Source organism: Chlamydotis macqueenii, chromosome 5 (assembly GCF_036417535.1).
Source record: "Chlamydotis macqueenii isolate bChlMac1 chromosome 5, bChlMac1.mat, whole genome shotgun sequence".
Classification (NCBI taxonomy): Eukaryota; Metazoa; Chordata; class Aves; order Otidiformes; family Otididae; genus Chlamydotis; species Chlamydotis macqueenii.
The window spans coordinates 31,153,270-31,168,015 of record NC_141560.1 but is presented as its reverse complement, the minus strand read 5'-3'; the positions used below and the strand labels follow the sequence as shown (position 1 = coordinate 31,168,015).

General features: G+C 36.7%; 1 protein-coding gene across 3 annotated transcripts in view; it reads right to left on the bottom strand.

Moving 5' to 3' along the window:
* Positions 1 to 2,002: 2,002 nt before the first annotated feature.
* Positions 2,003 to 14,746, bottom strand: part of PRKD1 (protein kinase D1) — a 142,215-nt gene continuing 129,471 nt past the window's right edge. For all 3 annotated transcript variants that reach the window (XM_086749296.1, XM_086749297.1, XM_086749298.1), the window contains 2 exons: positions 5,159 to 5,244; positions 2,003 to 2,986 (listed from right to left, as the gene is read on the bottom strand). In XM_086749296.1, the coding sequence (XP_086605422.1) occupies positions 2,768 to 2,986; positions 5,159 to 5,244 (305 nt within the window). In that variant the 3' untranslated portion in view covers positions 2,003 to 2,767. The remainder of the gene's footprint in view (positions 2,987 to 5,158; positions 5,245 to 14,746) is intronic.

Sequence of the window (14,746 nt, the reverse complement as noted above, 5' to 3'; positions counted from 1 at the left end):
ATTCAGTGCTCAAACAAAACAGGCACAGGGAGGAAAAAAAATGTAATATGCCTCTAGTAATAAAACAAGAGTTTCTTTGAAATCATGTTTTGTAGCTACTGAGAAAGTTTCTCAAAGTCATACTTTATTTATACTTTTGTCTCTGCTCTGTTGGCAGTTTATCAAAAGTGCTCCATGAGATTAAATATGTTTACCAACACAGGTCTGTGCTTAGCAAACCTTTGTGCATGCTAAGCATTGTTATGGCAGAAATCAGCAGATGATGAGGTTTAGTTTAAGTACTTAATGTCCTTCCTTCATTAAAAGTTGCGCTGGTTTTAGTTTCTTAGAGATGCTGTTTTCATCTCTTTTTCTCTTTTTCATCTCCTGACTAATGCCCACACTGTGAACAGAGTGCCAGTATGCTATTTGATATTTTTGAGAATTTAACTGCGTAGCTCGAAATTATCTTTCCTCAAGGGTTGGTACACTAATTGTAAATAAAACCAAACCATTAATCAAATCCTGACTTGCCTAAATTGATCACTATGAAAGCAGAGCTCTAAATCTCTCTTACTGTTTAACGCAGAGGAATGAGACAACAAAATTAAGGCTCTTCTGTGAGGTCATGGCTCCTTATGGAGTCATATCAGCATCTGAACAAAGTCTATATGATTCTAATAATTCTCTTCAATTTCCTTTTAGGAAAGTTAGTTAATTTGGATTGACTCTTGGAGCTGTTAAAGAACAGAATATAATCTTTATATAGCTGTGTGTCCACTGCTGCACCTTTAAGTAGACTTGCTTTTATATCTACATACATAGATACACTTTTACTGACAGAAATTTGATAATCAGCCTGAGTCATTTTTTATGTTTATTTTACAGCTCACTCAAGGTTAAGAATAAGGCTGAATGAAACAATGCCCAATTATTAGCCAAATTCAGCCTTGTAGGAAAGTCCTAACTGAAAATACAGACATTACAGCATGGCAGAAAAGTCAACAGAGTTGAACTTTGCCCAACCAGAGTTGTTTCAGAACATCTTACACAGCCAGCGTCATCACAGAGCTGCCTTCAGGGCCCAGCTGAAGTGGAAAATTATTTCTTTTTTTTTGGCAGTGGGAATACAGAAAAAGAGGTGAGGAGGAAGAAGAAGAGATTTATAAGTAATTTTTCACAATAATTTTTAATTTTCTATAAAATACACTTTTTCTGTTTGAATAAAGGTGTCTTTTCTTCATTTCTTCTACAGTAGACACTACCTATCTGTCCAGTAGAGGTGCAAAATAAGTAAAATTCTGCTGGCTTTGGTCATGTTATGTATCTGGCATATACTTCCTCTGGACAAAGTCTTCTTTGAGGAAAGAGTGGATTTATCTGATGAAAAGCTCATGATTGTAACAGATTTGATCAGTAGAGGTTTATCATATACAGCTCTTATCATTGCCTCTCATCCCATGTGTCTCTTCTTTTTTAATCTCTCTTCCACTACCTGTATATCAACTGTTTTTTTTTCCAGAAAGAGCCTGTGGCATATGACAATTTTCAGCTTGACACTGAGTTACTCTAGCACGTTTTACAGTGCAGCCTGAACCTCTTTCACAGTTAAAGCTAAATGGGTGAGTGTTGGAGCACTAAGTAATTGTTAGAAATGAAAATTATTATCTTTGAAGTTTTCAAGGGAAGGAGGGCGGGAGGGATCCATATTACCTTGTCAGCTCAATGGAACTCAGTGGAAAAGCAGAAGCAGCACATTTCTCTAAAATCTAAATTCCCATTAATTTCACTGGTGTAAAATCGGCGTACTCAACCTCCCCACTCTCCCAGTATGTTTGAAAACTGAACTTACGATGTAAGATCAATCCAAGTAGGTTCTTACAAAGTGTGTTTTATAGGTACGCAGGTTAGCTGGCCGCATTTTCCTACCTACCTCCACATGGTTTTCTTAATGATCAACTAACTCCACCTACTTCTGATACCATTCCAGGGATATTTTAAACAGAAAGATTAATCAAAAGAACCTGTTTTAACAAGACTTTTATTGAAAACATACACAAAGTCAACAAGTTATTCAGCTTCTGAATGTACATATTAGAGAATATTCATATTAGAGAAGAATATTTTAATAAAAGGGGAAATAAAACCAACATATGCTGCAGTTTACATTACTAAGGCATTTAGGCTTAAGAGCAAGTTATACTGTGCATATGTGTGTGTGTATCTATATACACAAACACACAAACATATACACACAGGTTATCTGATTTGAAACTGTACAGTGCTATGCAATTCGTTATTTTTTGCTTTTTCTATTTTTTCAACACTAAATAAAGCTTTTGTCCAAACGGTAGAAGTTGTTCACAGAACAGCAGTTATAATCTACTCTTCAAGAGTTTGCTTACAATTACAATACTAACGATGCACAAAAAACCCTCCAGATCTTTATGGGAAAGTTCTCTCTTACCAAAAATGAGGCTCAAGTAAGAAAAACACTAGTTTGCAAAGGCACCGTGGAGACAGGTTTTAATATATTAAATACAACATGAATCATTCACAATAACAAGTTTAGTGTTTCTGGGAACTTTTGTAAATACAACACAGTTGGTCACACAAAAATGTTTCTGTTGATTTGTCTTGGCAACTCAGATACATCAACAGTGTAACAGCATAACAGCTTTGTTCCCATCTGACAGAAAATAATGGCAGTTCTGCAAGGCAAACGTTAAACCTGGCCGTATGTATTTATTAATTCCACAGTGTTTTGACAGATTATAGGGGATGCAACTTAAAGGATGCTGACACGCTCACTAAGGGCTTTCATTTCTGTTTCTTCTAGCTTGGTGTTTTCATTATGGTTAGCACTTGGACTGATAAGGTGCGTTGGATACTGCAATCCATGTTCTCCTGAATACTGTTCCCATCGGGAGTCATCACTTTCATGGGTGATGTAACGTTCCCCCATTTTACATTCAAGTTCCCTTAAATCTAACCATGTTTGATAGTCCTGAAATAGAATAATAGCATCAGTTTTAAAATTCCTAAAATAAATGACATTCCCTTCTACTACCAACAATATGCAAAGTGCTATTAACTCAGCAATCTAAATGTCATGCATCCCTATTGCTCCAGAATGGAAAAATCTTTACAATTAATAAAAATGAAATCTGCCTATAGACATAGGTTTCATCTCTAGAGGATTGTTTGATAAATTAATGTTATTAAACTCTGTCATGAGTATAGTATGGAGATGTTAACAGGCTGTTTTGCAGAATGTATGGAGAGTCTACAGATTTCCATAATATCTAAATGAGGCTTGGTGGTAGAACAATTCCTCACACTAGCCACAAGATGAATAAGGAAGAAGAAACATCTTTAAATCATACATGTACATCCTAGTGATCTATATCAGATAGTCAAGACAGCTGCCCCATATCAGTATAATGGTGCACGATATGAATTCAGTTTGGGCTAGAAATGGCTTTTCCAAACTTAGGCAATTATTGGTGTGCTCAAAGAGATGTATACATCTAAATAGGAAGGTACTTTGGAACTCCATGTTGACAGTCAGCAGTAAGGCTGGAAACCAGTTTGGTTCTCATACTGTCTAGACCATCATGATCTGCAGCCTCTGATCTGCCAAAAGTATAATTTATTTTCTTATTCCCACCCAAAGCACCCATGAAGCTGCAGTAATAAACTGCCAATCCTAACCCCACGCAGACTAAACTCTGCTCACAGCCCTGTATCCAGTTTTCCTTTTTCTCCTCCACCTTGTTATTGCCCGAGACACAACCCTGGTCACCTAGCCAAAGCACCAGAAAACATACACTGTAAATGCATGAAAGCCTTCATCCTTAATATCTCACATCCTTTGTCCCACTTCTTACACAGATATCCTCTCAGAAGGTATCTCTACCTCTCACTGCCCTGCTCCACTGTTACCCTTGACTAGCCCACAAGCCTGGGCTCTTCTGGAAAAAGGACTCCTCTCATGCACTGTGCTAGAGCTGCTGCTGTACTGCCTCACCTTAGTTGACCTTCACTCACTATTGCACAAGCGATAAAAGTGAATGACTCTGCCTCATCACGTGAGACAGCCAGTATCCTTGCTGCTGACCTTAGCCCAGATCACCTCACTGGTCCCCAAAGTCTCAAGCGCATTCTGCAATGGTTGCCAAGGAAAAGAGCACAGTCTTGGGAGGAAAAGCTGAGGGTCACAGGAAATCTGGGAGGAAGAAAGGAAGCCCAAGAGAATTGTCCCTGGGGAGGTGGGGTGTGGGCTAGGAGGTTGCAGCCCTTTTCCTCCTAGATCAGCAGGTCACCCTCTGCTTTGAGAAACAGTTGCCAATACAAGGTACTGGAGTAGAAGCCAGTTCTGGGTTTGGATAAAGATTCCTCTGGGATTGTGGATTACGCATCTGATCTGTGCTGTGCGTGTGCCATGATTACTTTCCTAGATGCAAATGTGGATCCCTTGGGAGATCTCATGAGATGATGTTCCAGCCTGGCCTCAGCTCATCTCCAGGAAGGGGCCCAATGCCCTGGCCTGGGGATGTCTCCAGCCTGCCCTGCTCTCTGGCTGGGGGCAGTGGGACAAGCCCTGGCTGCTTACTCCACTGATTCTGTTTTATATCTTTAACTTGCAGTGATTTGTCTGCTGCTAACACATGAGGAGCAGAAGACAGTGGCTGCTAGCATCTCAAAAATTAATAACATTTCCATTTTCAATTGAAGATTGCAACTGAAGGTGGCTAATGTATTTTCCTGGAAAGTATGCAACTTTATTAGTTCTGATAATTGTGAAATGGTAGCCCACTGATCAGTTTTAATATGCAGCGAATCAGGGTAGACTCCAGACACTGAGATAATGTAAGTCAAATGACTATAAAGGGTTTTTTTTTTTTTTATGTATATCATGTTCTCAGTGGACAAACAAGAGAAAATATTTTTGTAGAGTATTTTGAAAACATGAGAGAGTTCAGTATTGGAATCTAATATTTCAAAAATTAATTAGGACCTATATGTAAGTTGGTGAATGAGTATGAGGTTGTCAGGATCTGAAAACATCTTCAGGTTTGCAGATTTGCTTAGATTCTACTGTGCTTAAAGACAAAAACTTTTTATATATTTAGAGCCTAAGTAAAACATGATAAAAACATGGAAATTATAGAAATACCTGTAACCATGGGTGGCTTAACGTTTTGTCCACGCTGTAGCGCTTTCTCATTTTCACTTGCAACAAATTATTTATGAGATCAATAGCTGGAAAGAAACAATATTGGAAAACATCAGTTTAAATACATTTCTTTCAACTGGGACATACAAACAGAGAGACAGACAGACATGGTAGTTATAAAAAGAGACAAGTTATTCCTCCTTACTCCAGCTTTTTCAAACTGCAGTCAATGTTGATGTCCCTCAAGGTACCCATGCAACCCCTCTTAATGGGATTACAACTGTTTTACTAAACACTTGCCTGCTAGCTAGCGTATTGTCTAACTGTGCGTTCATTTGCAGGCATGCAGCAAAGTCTAAAGATAATTCTCACTCAGCTTCTGCTCAAGTGAAAGAACCTCATGTAAGTAAGGAGTACAGTATTCTTCAGGTACTACAGAACTTTACAGTAAATATATATATAAAAAATATATAGATTGCTTGGAGACTCTCAGTATCGATTCTAGATGACTGACAGCAGCACCTCCCAGGCACTGAGTGGAGGAATCAGGTTTTGTAAGGCACTGAATTCTGCAATACTGCTCTTTTGGACTGAAGATGGTCTCTACCTGCTAGTCAGCAGTCTAGTGTCTTATAAAGGGGAGAGGACTTTAAAAATGTCTTAATTAATGTGTTTTAAAAATTCTGTTCTAGGTGGTTCTAAATGTTTGGCATGTGTTCTGGGACAAGCTTATTGTTGCAGAATAATTGACAGGCCACAAAGAATTACAGTATCACCGTAATGTCCACATTTCATCACAGTTTCCCTCAGCTTGTTCAAAGTATACCGGTTTACATCTTTATTTCTTTGTTTACATCATGACAAGAAGGAAACATGGTTTCAAAAGTAACACAGAAACATGGCATCACTGAGGGGAACTGGGTGTGAAACATGTCAGATGGACGTTGTTGCCAGCTAGGTTTTGAAGGAGCAGGAGATGGGACAGAATTATTTAAACTAGTACATCTCTAAGGTAATATTTTGTGCAGCAATATGGAAAATATTTTCTTTTTTTACAGGGGCTTCATCTCCCCAGGCTCAATCTGCCAACTAGACTTTTCTGTGTGTTTCTGCCATGAGACAGATCACATGAGTACAATGTCCAGGAAAATGGGAATGTACATGTCAGTCTATCTAGATGTATGCAGTAATTCTGACAGATAAAACTATTTGTAGTAATAATGGACTGTTACTAAAGTAGCCCTGACTTTTTGGTGCTAAATATTATCTTGGAAATCAAAGCAATTGTGGGCATGAGATAAAAGAAATTTCAGGATTTCGCACAAACAAAGCATTGCTAAAGGTTCTAAGCCATGCTTTTCTTGGAGCTGATGGTCCTGATTTTACTTTTTCTGTTTTGGGCACACACATTTTTATCTACTGTCTCTTTTAGTGTAAAGTCCAATTTATACTAAATTTTGTTCCCTCTCAAAATGTGAAGTAGATGTGGGATCAGAAAGCTAGTGGATACCCAAAAGGAGCACTACTGATAGATGGAGCACTCTGAACTCAAAACAGTGGGGTTAATATTTTTCCTCTTTATTAGTAAGAGAAGTTCTTGATTTCCAAGCTAAAAGGAAGAGACAGGAGAGTCAGTCAGTCAAACACTATGGTCCAGCTACAGAATGACTTCTGATATAACCTGGGAAAAAGTAGTGGCCATGATTTTTATCTGATGCTTGGAAGAGGAGAACATAGTCCTCACCCAGTAAGATAAATCTGGGTATCAGCAAACATGAGCATCTTCTGTGACACTGTCACCTTACCCTTAAATTCAGCAGAATTACAATAAGATTTCAATTTGTCTTTTGATAAATAGGCCAGTGCTGAGTGTGATTTTAAAAACGTTCCAATTTAATTATTATCTTCAGTAGTATCCAGACCTATATGATTTTCAGAGACAATTTTTCATCATTTACTATGCATCTCAGTTTGACAAACACGTCAAGAACCTGATGAAAGAGTTGGTTGTCCTAGGAACTGATTTCAGTCAGTCAGCTGCTGAGATATAAGTGCATGATTCCCAAGTTGTGCCTCTGTAACTGCCAAGTACCTACTGAATATTCTTCCTGCTATGGAGTATTGATAATGTGTCTATGATGCATCTTCTGTCCAAACCGCTAGAAGCAGATATGACCATGAGCCTTACAACTGATGAAATTATGCAGAAGTTATTTAGTCTCTTGAAAGTTACAACAGGACGGAGAGCCCTCTTCCCCTTTTTTTTTTTCCTTCAGGACAATGACATACTACACACAATAACATTTTTCTTTGTATTCTAGGGTGAAATTGCTAATGGCTTGTTGAAAAGACAGAAACGCATTGGTCTTGAAATAATCATAAGAGAAGGTACACAAAAAAGGATAGGGAAGGAAAGTAAGACAAAAATGAAAAGGCAACTTCACAGGATGGCTAGGATTGTCAGTATTAAGCAATCATTTGTTCTTGAGAACAGTTTACACAGATTTTCTGCTTGTTTCACCACTTGAGTGAATATTGCTGTCACTGTAACAACTTCTGGTGTTTGCTTTTAGTTCTTTATCTAAGGTTGTTTTCGCCAGGAAAGTTCTGCATCTCACTTGCCTCTTAGCAAAAAATAAGCTCCAATGCAAATGTGACTATTATGATTACTCTGGGCCCAAACTATATGATACAAATTCCATTTGCTTTAATACTCAAAATTTTCAAATGCAGGTGAAGAAAGAGATCAAATGTGGGTTTCCACAAAAAAAAAAGCCACTTCTCAAGCCTAAGATTTCTGAGCATCAGAAGTCAAGATGCAGGTGATACACAGTGGCCACAAAAGGACAGTGTTGTGTAAAGGGAAGCAGAAGCTAAGGAGCTCAACACAGACAGGCTGAGTGCTGGAACAGAAGGATTAAAGGATTTCCTTAGGGATCTGGAACAGTGTGTTAATGAGAAAATTCTGAATTTAACTGATTAAAATTAATTACAAAATTATACAAAAATTATAAAAATCTTACAAAAATTACAGAGATTCAGACACTGATAGGTTCTGTGGGACTATTTAAAGGAAATGAGGTTATTCTCTCTCTTTCAGCTTAAAAAAAAAAACATTCTGTCCTGATAGTGTCCTGACAGCCACTATCTAACACAATTTGGTCTGACTACAGTTCAAATAAGATGTACAAACAGTAAGATTCATGTTGACTCAATTTCAAAATATTTTTTAATATGATTAATAGCTCGATTATTACTTTTTTTTCACTGTACTGCTTAAAAACACTGGGGATAAAAATTTGGAAGGTATTAACATTTAGTTTAGATATACAACTGAAGTGTGATTTAGGGGACCAAACTGGGGCACCATATGTCAGGAACTTAGATTTTCTGTCTAGGAAGATAAAGTAGTTTTAAGGAAAGGAGAGCAATTACATTCTATTTTAAAGTAAATTTGATGAATTTTCACTAGAGACTGACTTTTTAAAAATCAAATGTTAAAGTAATCCTTGTCAGACATTTTAGGAGCTTTATAAAGTTTGACAACATTCCTTTGTAAAACCAGTGTGCAACATCATATACACTTATTAATAAATGCCGAGAGTTAAGAAAGACCACCTATGGTCTACACAGCATTTACAGGGATCCACCAGGTATTGCCAAGGAAGCCACCTGTAAGCTCTGGGAGGATTATGGTACTGCTTTTCCTAACGCTTTTATGGGCTCGTGTTTACTTCCCGCAATTTAAGGATAGCCTAAGTAGCCAGCTGAGGGCTTATCAAGTTCCAGGAGCTGGAAACTTTGTCAAAGGAGATAAACTAGCTCCAGTAGCATGACTACCAGTCATTTAGATAGGTGATCATTTAGCAGAACTGTAAATGGGAAAATTCAAATGCAACTTTAAAAGGTTGCATGTCTCCTTGAATTTAGCAAGGATTGCGTTTTCATTGCATTTTACTGGAAAGAACCTCCAGAGTCAGGAGGTTCATGTTTCTAAACTGCTTATGGCAGTTAGTATGGTAAATAATTAATTGTAGTGAAGACACAGTAACAATTTTCACACCAAGTATCAAATTAACACATTATAAATATAGTTTTTCATAGGAATAACTGCTTTAACTCAATGAGGATGTAACTCACACATAAATACAAAAGTTTGGAAAATATCTGAAACCCCTATTATGAACCTACCATTCATTTAGTCCTACCATACAGACTTTAGCTTATCACATAAGCCTTAAAAAAGAAATCACCTTAAGAGTATCAAGAAAAGTAGTGCTAAATTAACAATAAATTTATACTTGGTCCACAATTTTTAAAGTACACCCATAGGATTAGCTACACTTACAGCCATCAATTTTAAAAAATCAAGCTGCTGCCATTAATATAAAACTTAGGCCCTGGATTCCTCTGAGTATAGCTCTGTTGATTAGTAGTATAATTTTTTTCATACAGACATACTCCTTCCCTATCGCTGGTCAATACAGCTTTGTTGACAAACGCTCCAGCGTACATGCAGTTAGTTCGGCAAAAAATAATCTTCAGATGGCAGAGCTTGCTACTTTCAGGAACATGGATTCAGCTGTACTATCAAAAGAAATCCTTGGCAATTACAAGCTGCACCTCTACAAGAGAGGCTTTCTAATACTAATCTATCCTAGCAAATATGTGTAGGTAGAGCAAAGGCCTCAGTTTAAACAGCTAGTTAAACGTTTACTGAGGTAGAGAGCGTTTTTGAGCTATAACATGCATTTGATCTCCTTGTACTTAATGCTCATTCATGTGACTTTCTCATTAATGTGTGAAACAGAGTTTCTATTCACATTATGCTGAAACAAGTCTATATAAATACTGGCTTGAAGGCAGCTGTGGTATTTATTTCTGACTCAAAAGCAGTGTAACAGGCACACCATGATCAAATTTAATGCATGGAAGAAATGGTACTTTTCCATCTCAAATTATTTAATAATATGAAGTAATGTGAATGACCTAATCAACGGTGTGCACATCACACAGCTCATCAGGCTAGTCACAATAGCTGTGTTGGTAGTTGACAAAAAAAAAAAAAAAATTATGAATACAATGATTTATAAAAATTCCATAACAGAACGAAACACATCATGAATAATCCAAAGCTTGACATCGCACATTTTAGGATCACGCAGTTCAAAAGAACAGCTACCACAGTGAAGACACACTAGGCAAAATACACTAACAGGCAGAGGGACAAAGTCCTGCAGGCAGTTCTGTCTTTATATTTAGCAGTATTTATTTTGTGTAACCTGTAGCTAAGTCAAAATACATCTTTTGAGATGATGCAAATTTGGCAGACTGTAAGGTCAAAGTTGGAAATGAACAGTAATGCTGTCAAAAATAGGCTCCATGTTTGACAGATGTGAAATTTAAAGCAAAGAATAGACAACAATTTTTCAAGTAGATTCCTCTGTATTAATATCAAGCAAAATTCCGCAATGCAGTCTGAATTAAGGTCAAATTGTCATACAGCAATTCAGTGAATTCAGAATGTAAGCTGGCTTGACAATCACTGATGACTGAGAGAGCAGAAACAACAGACCGGGCCATCAAATGTTGAATGGCTGTGACAAAACGTGGTTTTATTCAAGATACCTACAGTTTACTAGAGAAATTACCTCTCTACAATAATGCCTTACAATTCTAATTAGACATACTCATACTCATTTTTGTGGGACTATTCTTTGAAAAGAGAGAAGCTATTGGAAAAGAGGTGGGAAAACGCAGCTGCTTAGTGGGGGTAGAAATCAGAATTCCCCATGGAGGAATTTGTGAGATAAATGTATACACATTTGTGTGCGTGCACATATTCTTGGGAAAACCTTAAAATGTAAAGCAATTGGGTTTGGTGAAGTCAGACAAGGGATTTGGTTAATGAGGCCTAAGGTTTGGGAAAAGACGCTCACAGAAATGTTCTGAATGGATAAACAGTTGGGAAAAAAAAAATTTCTAAGAGCTACAAAAAATGAAAGGTGTTAGTTTTTATAGGTTAAGTTTTCATGGGGGAAGAGGACATATGAAACATTACACAAAAAAGCTAGAATTTCTCAGCAGGACGAGTTGATGAGATTAACCCAGATGTTATGACATCAGACACACCTTATGGAGAGAAAAGAGTCATAGTCACTGACTACAGCACAATCCTGAGTGGCAGAGAAGACAGAACTGTTGATAGTGACTGAAAGACATTAGACACTCAGAAATATTATCCTCAAGTGGATTCTGCCTTCTTTCTTGGCTTGTGACTGTAGTTTTGTTTTTAAAATGGCTAGAAAATGCTACAGAAAAAGTAATTATCAAGAAAATAAACTAACACAGACCACATTATTACATTCTTGACACACTTTTCCTCCAAAATACAATTTCTTCCATATGTTTTTACTCTGAACTGGCTAGACTTCATTTTAAGTATATTGTTTATATGATCATGCAGTTTAAATTGTTATGGGTCATGTGTTTTTACAAAGCTAACACCTCATCAGTGCAGTTTAGAATTTTAGAAGCCAACTGAATTTTACCTGAAGACCAATAACTGAATAAGGAACACAGAACGGGATCATTTAGGCTACTTTATCACTGCTGTCGCTTTTCCAGACACAATGTTTAGGTATGAATGACCTAACTCTTTCTCTTTTTTCCCTTTTAAAGTTTTAAAGTTTTGCAACCCTCTGCATTCCAGCTCCCAAATTAACATGCTGTTTCTTGGCAATATCAGAAAAAGCCTCTACTGAGCAGTAAAACCAAAGTAGTGATAAACACAGCATCCTTCACTCTCATTTGTGCACTGTTAAATGCAAAGAGCTATGTGATTTTGCTAAAAAGTAAAGTATCTGAGCTTTTAATTCCTCTCTGATTACAATAAAAATAGAAGTAAATATGGTGATAAACAAGTTTAGCTACACTTAAACTTTTTACATAAGCAATGGTCTGAAAAGAGTGCTGAAATAACTACAGTTGCAAGAAGTTTTACATCCAATTTGAGCCAGAGTAACAGGCATAAGCAAGAAAGAAAATGGTTGAACACTGTTCTGCTTTCCTCAGTGTTGATTTTTGCAACAGGTATGCAAAAATTTGTAACATTACCTTCATTGGCCATTCTGTGACAAATCATATGCCCTTTCACAAAATAATTGTTTCTCAGACACTGGCAATACACTTGGTTGATGATCACTTTCCTTAATCTAAACTGAAAATTGCACAGCAAGGTAAAAACCCCACAACTTTTGAAACATTTATGGTTCCACTAAAAGTACACACACAGAATTTCAAGGAAGCAAGTTACTGGGGTTTAAGAAGAAGCTAGCTCAGGTGCCTCAGCTGCATACATATGCGATCCTAACTTGGTACAGCTGTGAAATAAACTCCCTCCCATCTCTTGTTTTAGGGTGTTTGTTTTACCTGCCAACATTTGCTTTGGGCATCAAGCAGGATTGTTGATATAGACAGCAACAGGCCTGAATAAACATTTCTTTCTTTTTTTCTTTCCTACCTCAAATTGATATGTAATTCCTTCTACAACTTCTCACTGTTCTATAACAGTATTTCTAGGATTTTCATATTATGAACATTCATAGTAACCAGTATTGACATATTTCAGCAGTAAAAAAGGAAGAAACAGTCATGCATTTTGCATTTGCTCAGGAGAGAACCTGAGCATTTTTATTGGCATGCATAAATCAGAGTTAATATTCTTTTAAATGGTAGCCAAGCTCTTCTAAGTTCACTGAATTCTCTACTTCTGCCTGCCACTACTGAGGCATGTAATACAGTCTCTGGATGAAGCTATCACTTTTAGAATCTGGCTGTAATGTACAATTAATTGTTAAAGACTGCTTGGACCCATCATTGTCTTTTGGACATATGAGAAGAATGCAGTAAGCAGTGGAGAAAGAAAGAATATTTATGTTAGTTTTATTTATTATAACCTTTTGACAAATAGCTCGTATTTTCTTAAATTTGCACAGCAAAACACTTTAAAAAGATCTTTCTTACCTTCATTAAAGATAACATTTATTTTGCATTTCCTTTATCTACCACAAACATACTTGTCTAATCAATTTTAGTTTCAATCTTTTAACGCTACAGCAGTGCAAAAAAAATTTGGTTGAAGGCTTTTGTGAAGACTGGGGTTTATTATGTGATAAAGTTCTCTTAAATATTTGCACAAGTTTTTAAATTTCAATGAGTAAACTGGACTAACTGCTAGGTCTTCAACATTTTTTTCTTTCTTACATGTAAAAATCACTTAAATAATTTTCGTTTAATTTTAAAACAAAGAATAATGCTTCTTTGCAAGAAAATATCTCTGTAGATCCTTCATGACAAACAGCAATTTCAGCCATACCAGCTTGAAAGATATAGGTTGATCAGTGTTTATTTACAAAGACCCTGCCGGATGCTGTGGCAGCATCACATTCCACACTGCTAAGTAACTCCCTTACAAGCTTGAGTGGAAAAACTAGTTGATGATAATTAATGTCCTCTTGGGACAATTATTGCTACAATACAAATTCCAGGCAACAATTAAACAAGAAATCTACTGTGTCTTTAAAACAAATCTCTTATGGATCTTTTAATATGAAAATTAAAAAAAAATAAAAGTAATCATAGTAATCTACGTTAAAACTTCTGTTGAAAAATGCTCAGTGATTAAGAATAATTGGCAGAAAAAAATAATGGAAAATACCCAATTCATTAGCTTAACCTGTTTGGAAAGCTGGAAGAGCCCATGCCAAGCTAAAACAAGATTTTCAAGTGCACTCATGCAACCTGTTGGAATTGAAACTAATTCTCTGTCTGAATTTTGCAGATTTATAGCACTTAGTGCAGAGAAATTAATGAGCCTCAGTATTTTTCAGCTTGAAATGACCTTCATGTTATCATTGTTTACATTTAAATACATGTACCCTTTCAAATTGTTTTTATTTTTAATGTTGAGTAAGCAACTTCATAAAATCTTTAAAATTGTCCCCCCTAAATGCTTCAACGCTACAAATATAGCATCAATTATCATGGCACTGTTCAGAACTGTAACCGAGATTAGATGTGTTAGGACACTGGGTACAGATTTGCATTTTAACCATGCTCTGTGGTCACAGACAACACAAACTGGATGGGGCCAGCAGGTGTACAGGCCCAAGCACGTCTCGTGACCTGCACAGCAGCGTGGACCAGATTAGCTGACATGAGAAATCCATTCCTTTATTTCCCCTAGCTAATCTGGATTTTGAGTTCAATTTGGAGCTCTAAAAGTCAGCATTACAAAGTAATACTTGGACAGAGATCTAGACTCCAACTCCCTGTGTTAAACATAATGGATCTGGTTCAGACATCTTTCAGGTTTTTGTTTAGCGCAACAGAGTGGTTCATCAGCTATGAATTCAAAATATAGAATAAAAACACAATGTATAAGCAGATTTTAAGTTAGTAATTTGTTCAAATGTGTTCTTTCCCACCCTTCTGCATGCTTGCTGCCTGGTATCTACTAACTTAATGAAGGCTGTGATTCTATGAAAGGAGAGATAACACTCCAGTAGGTGAGTTTTCTGAAGGTGC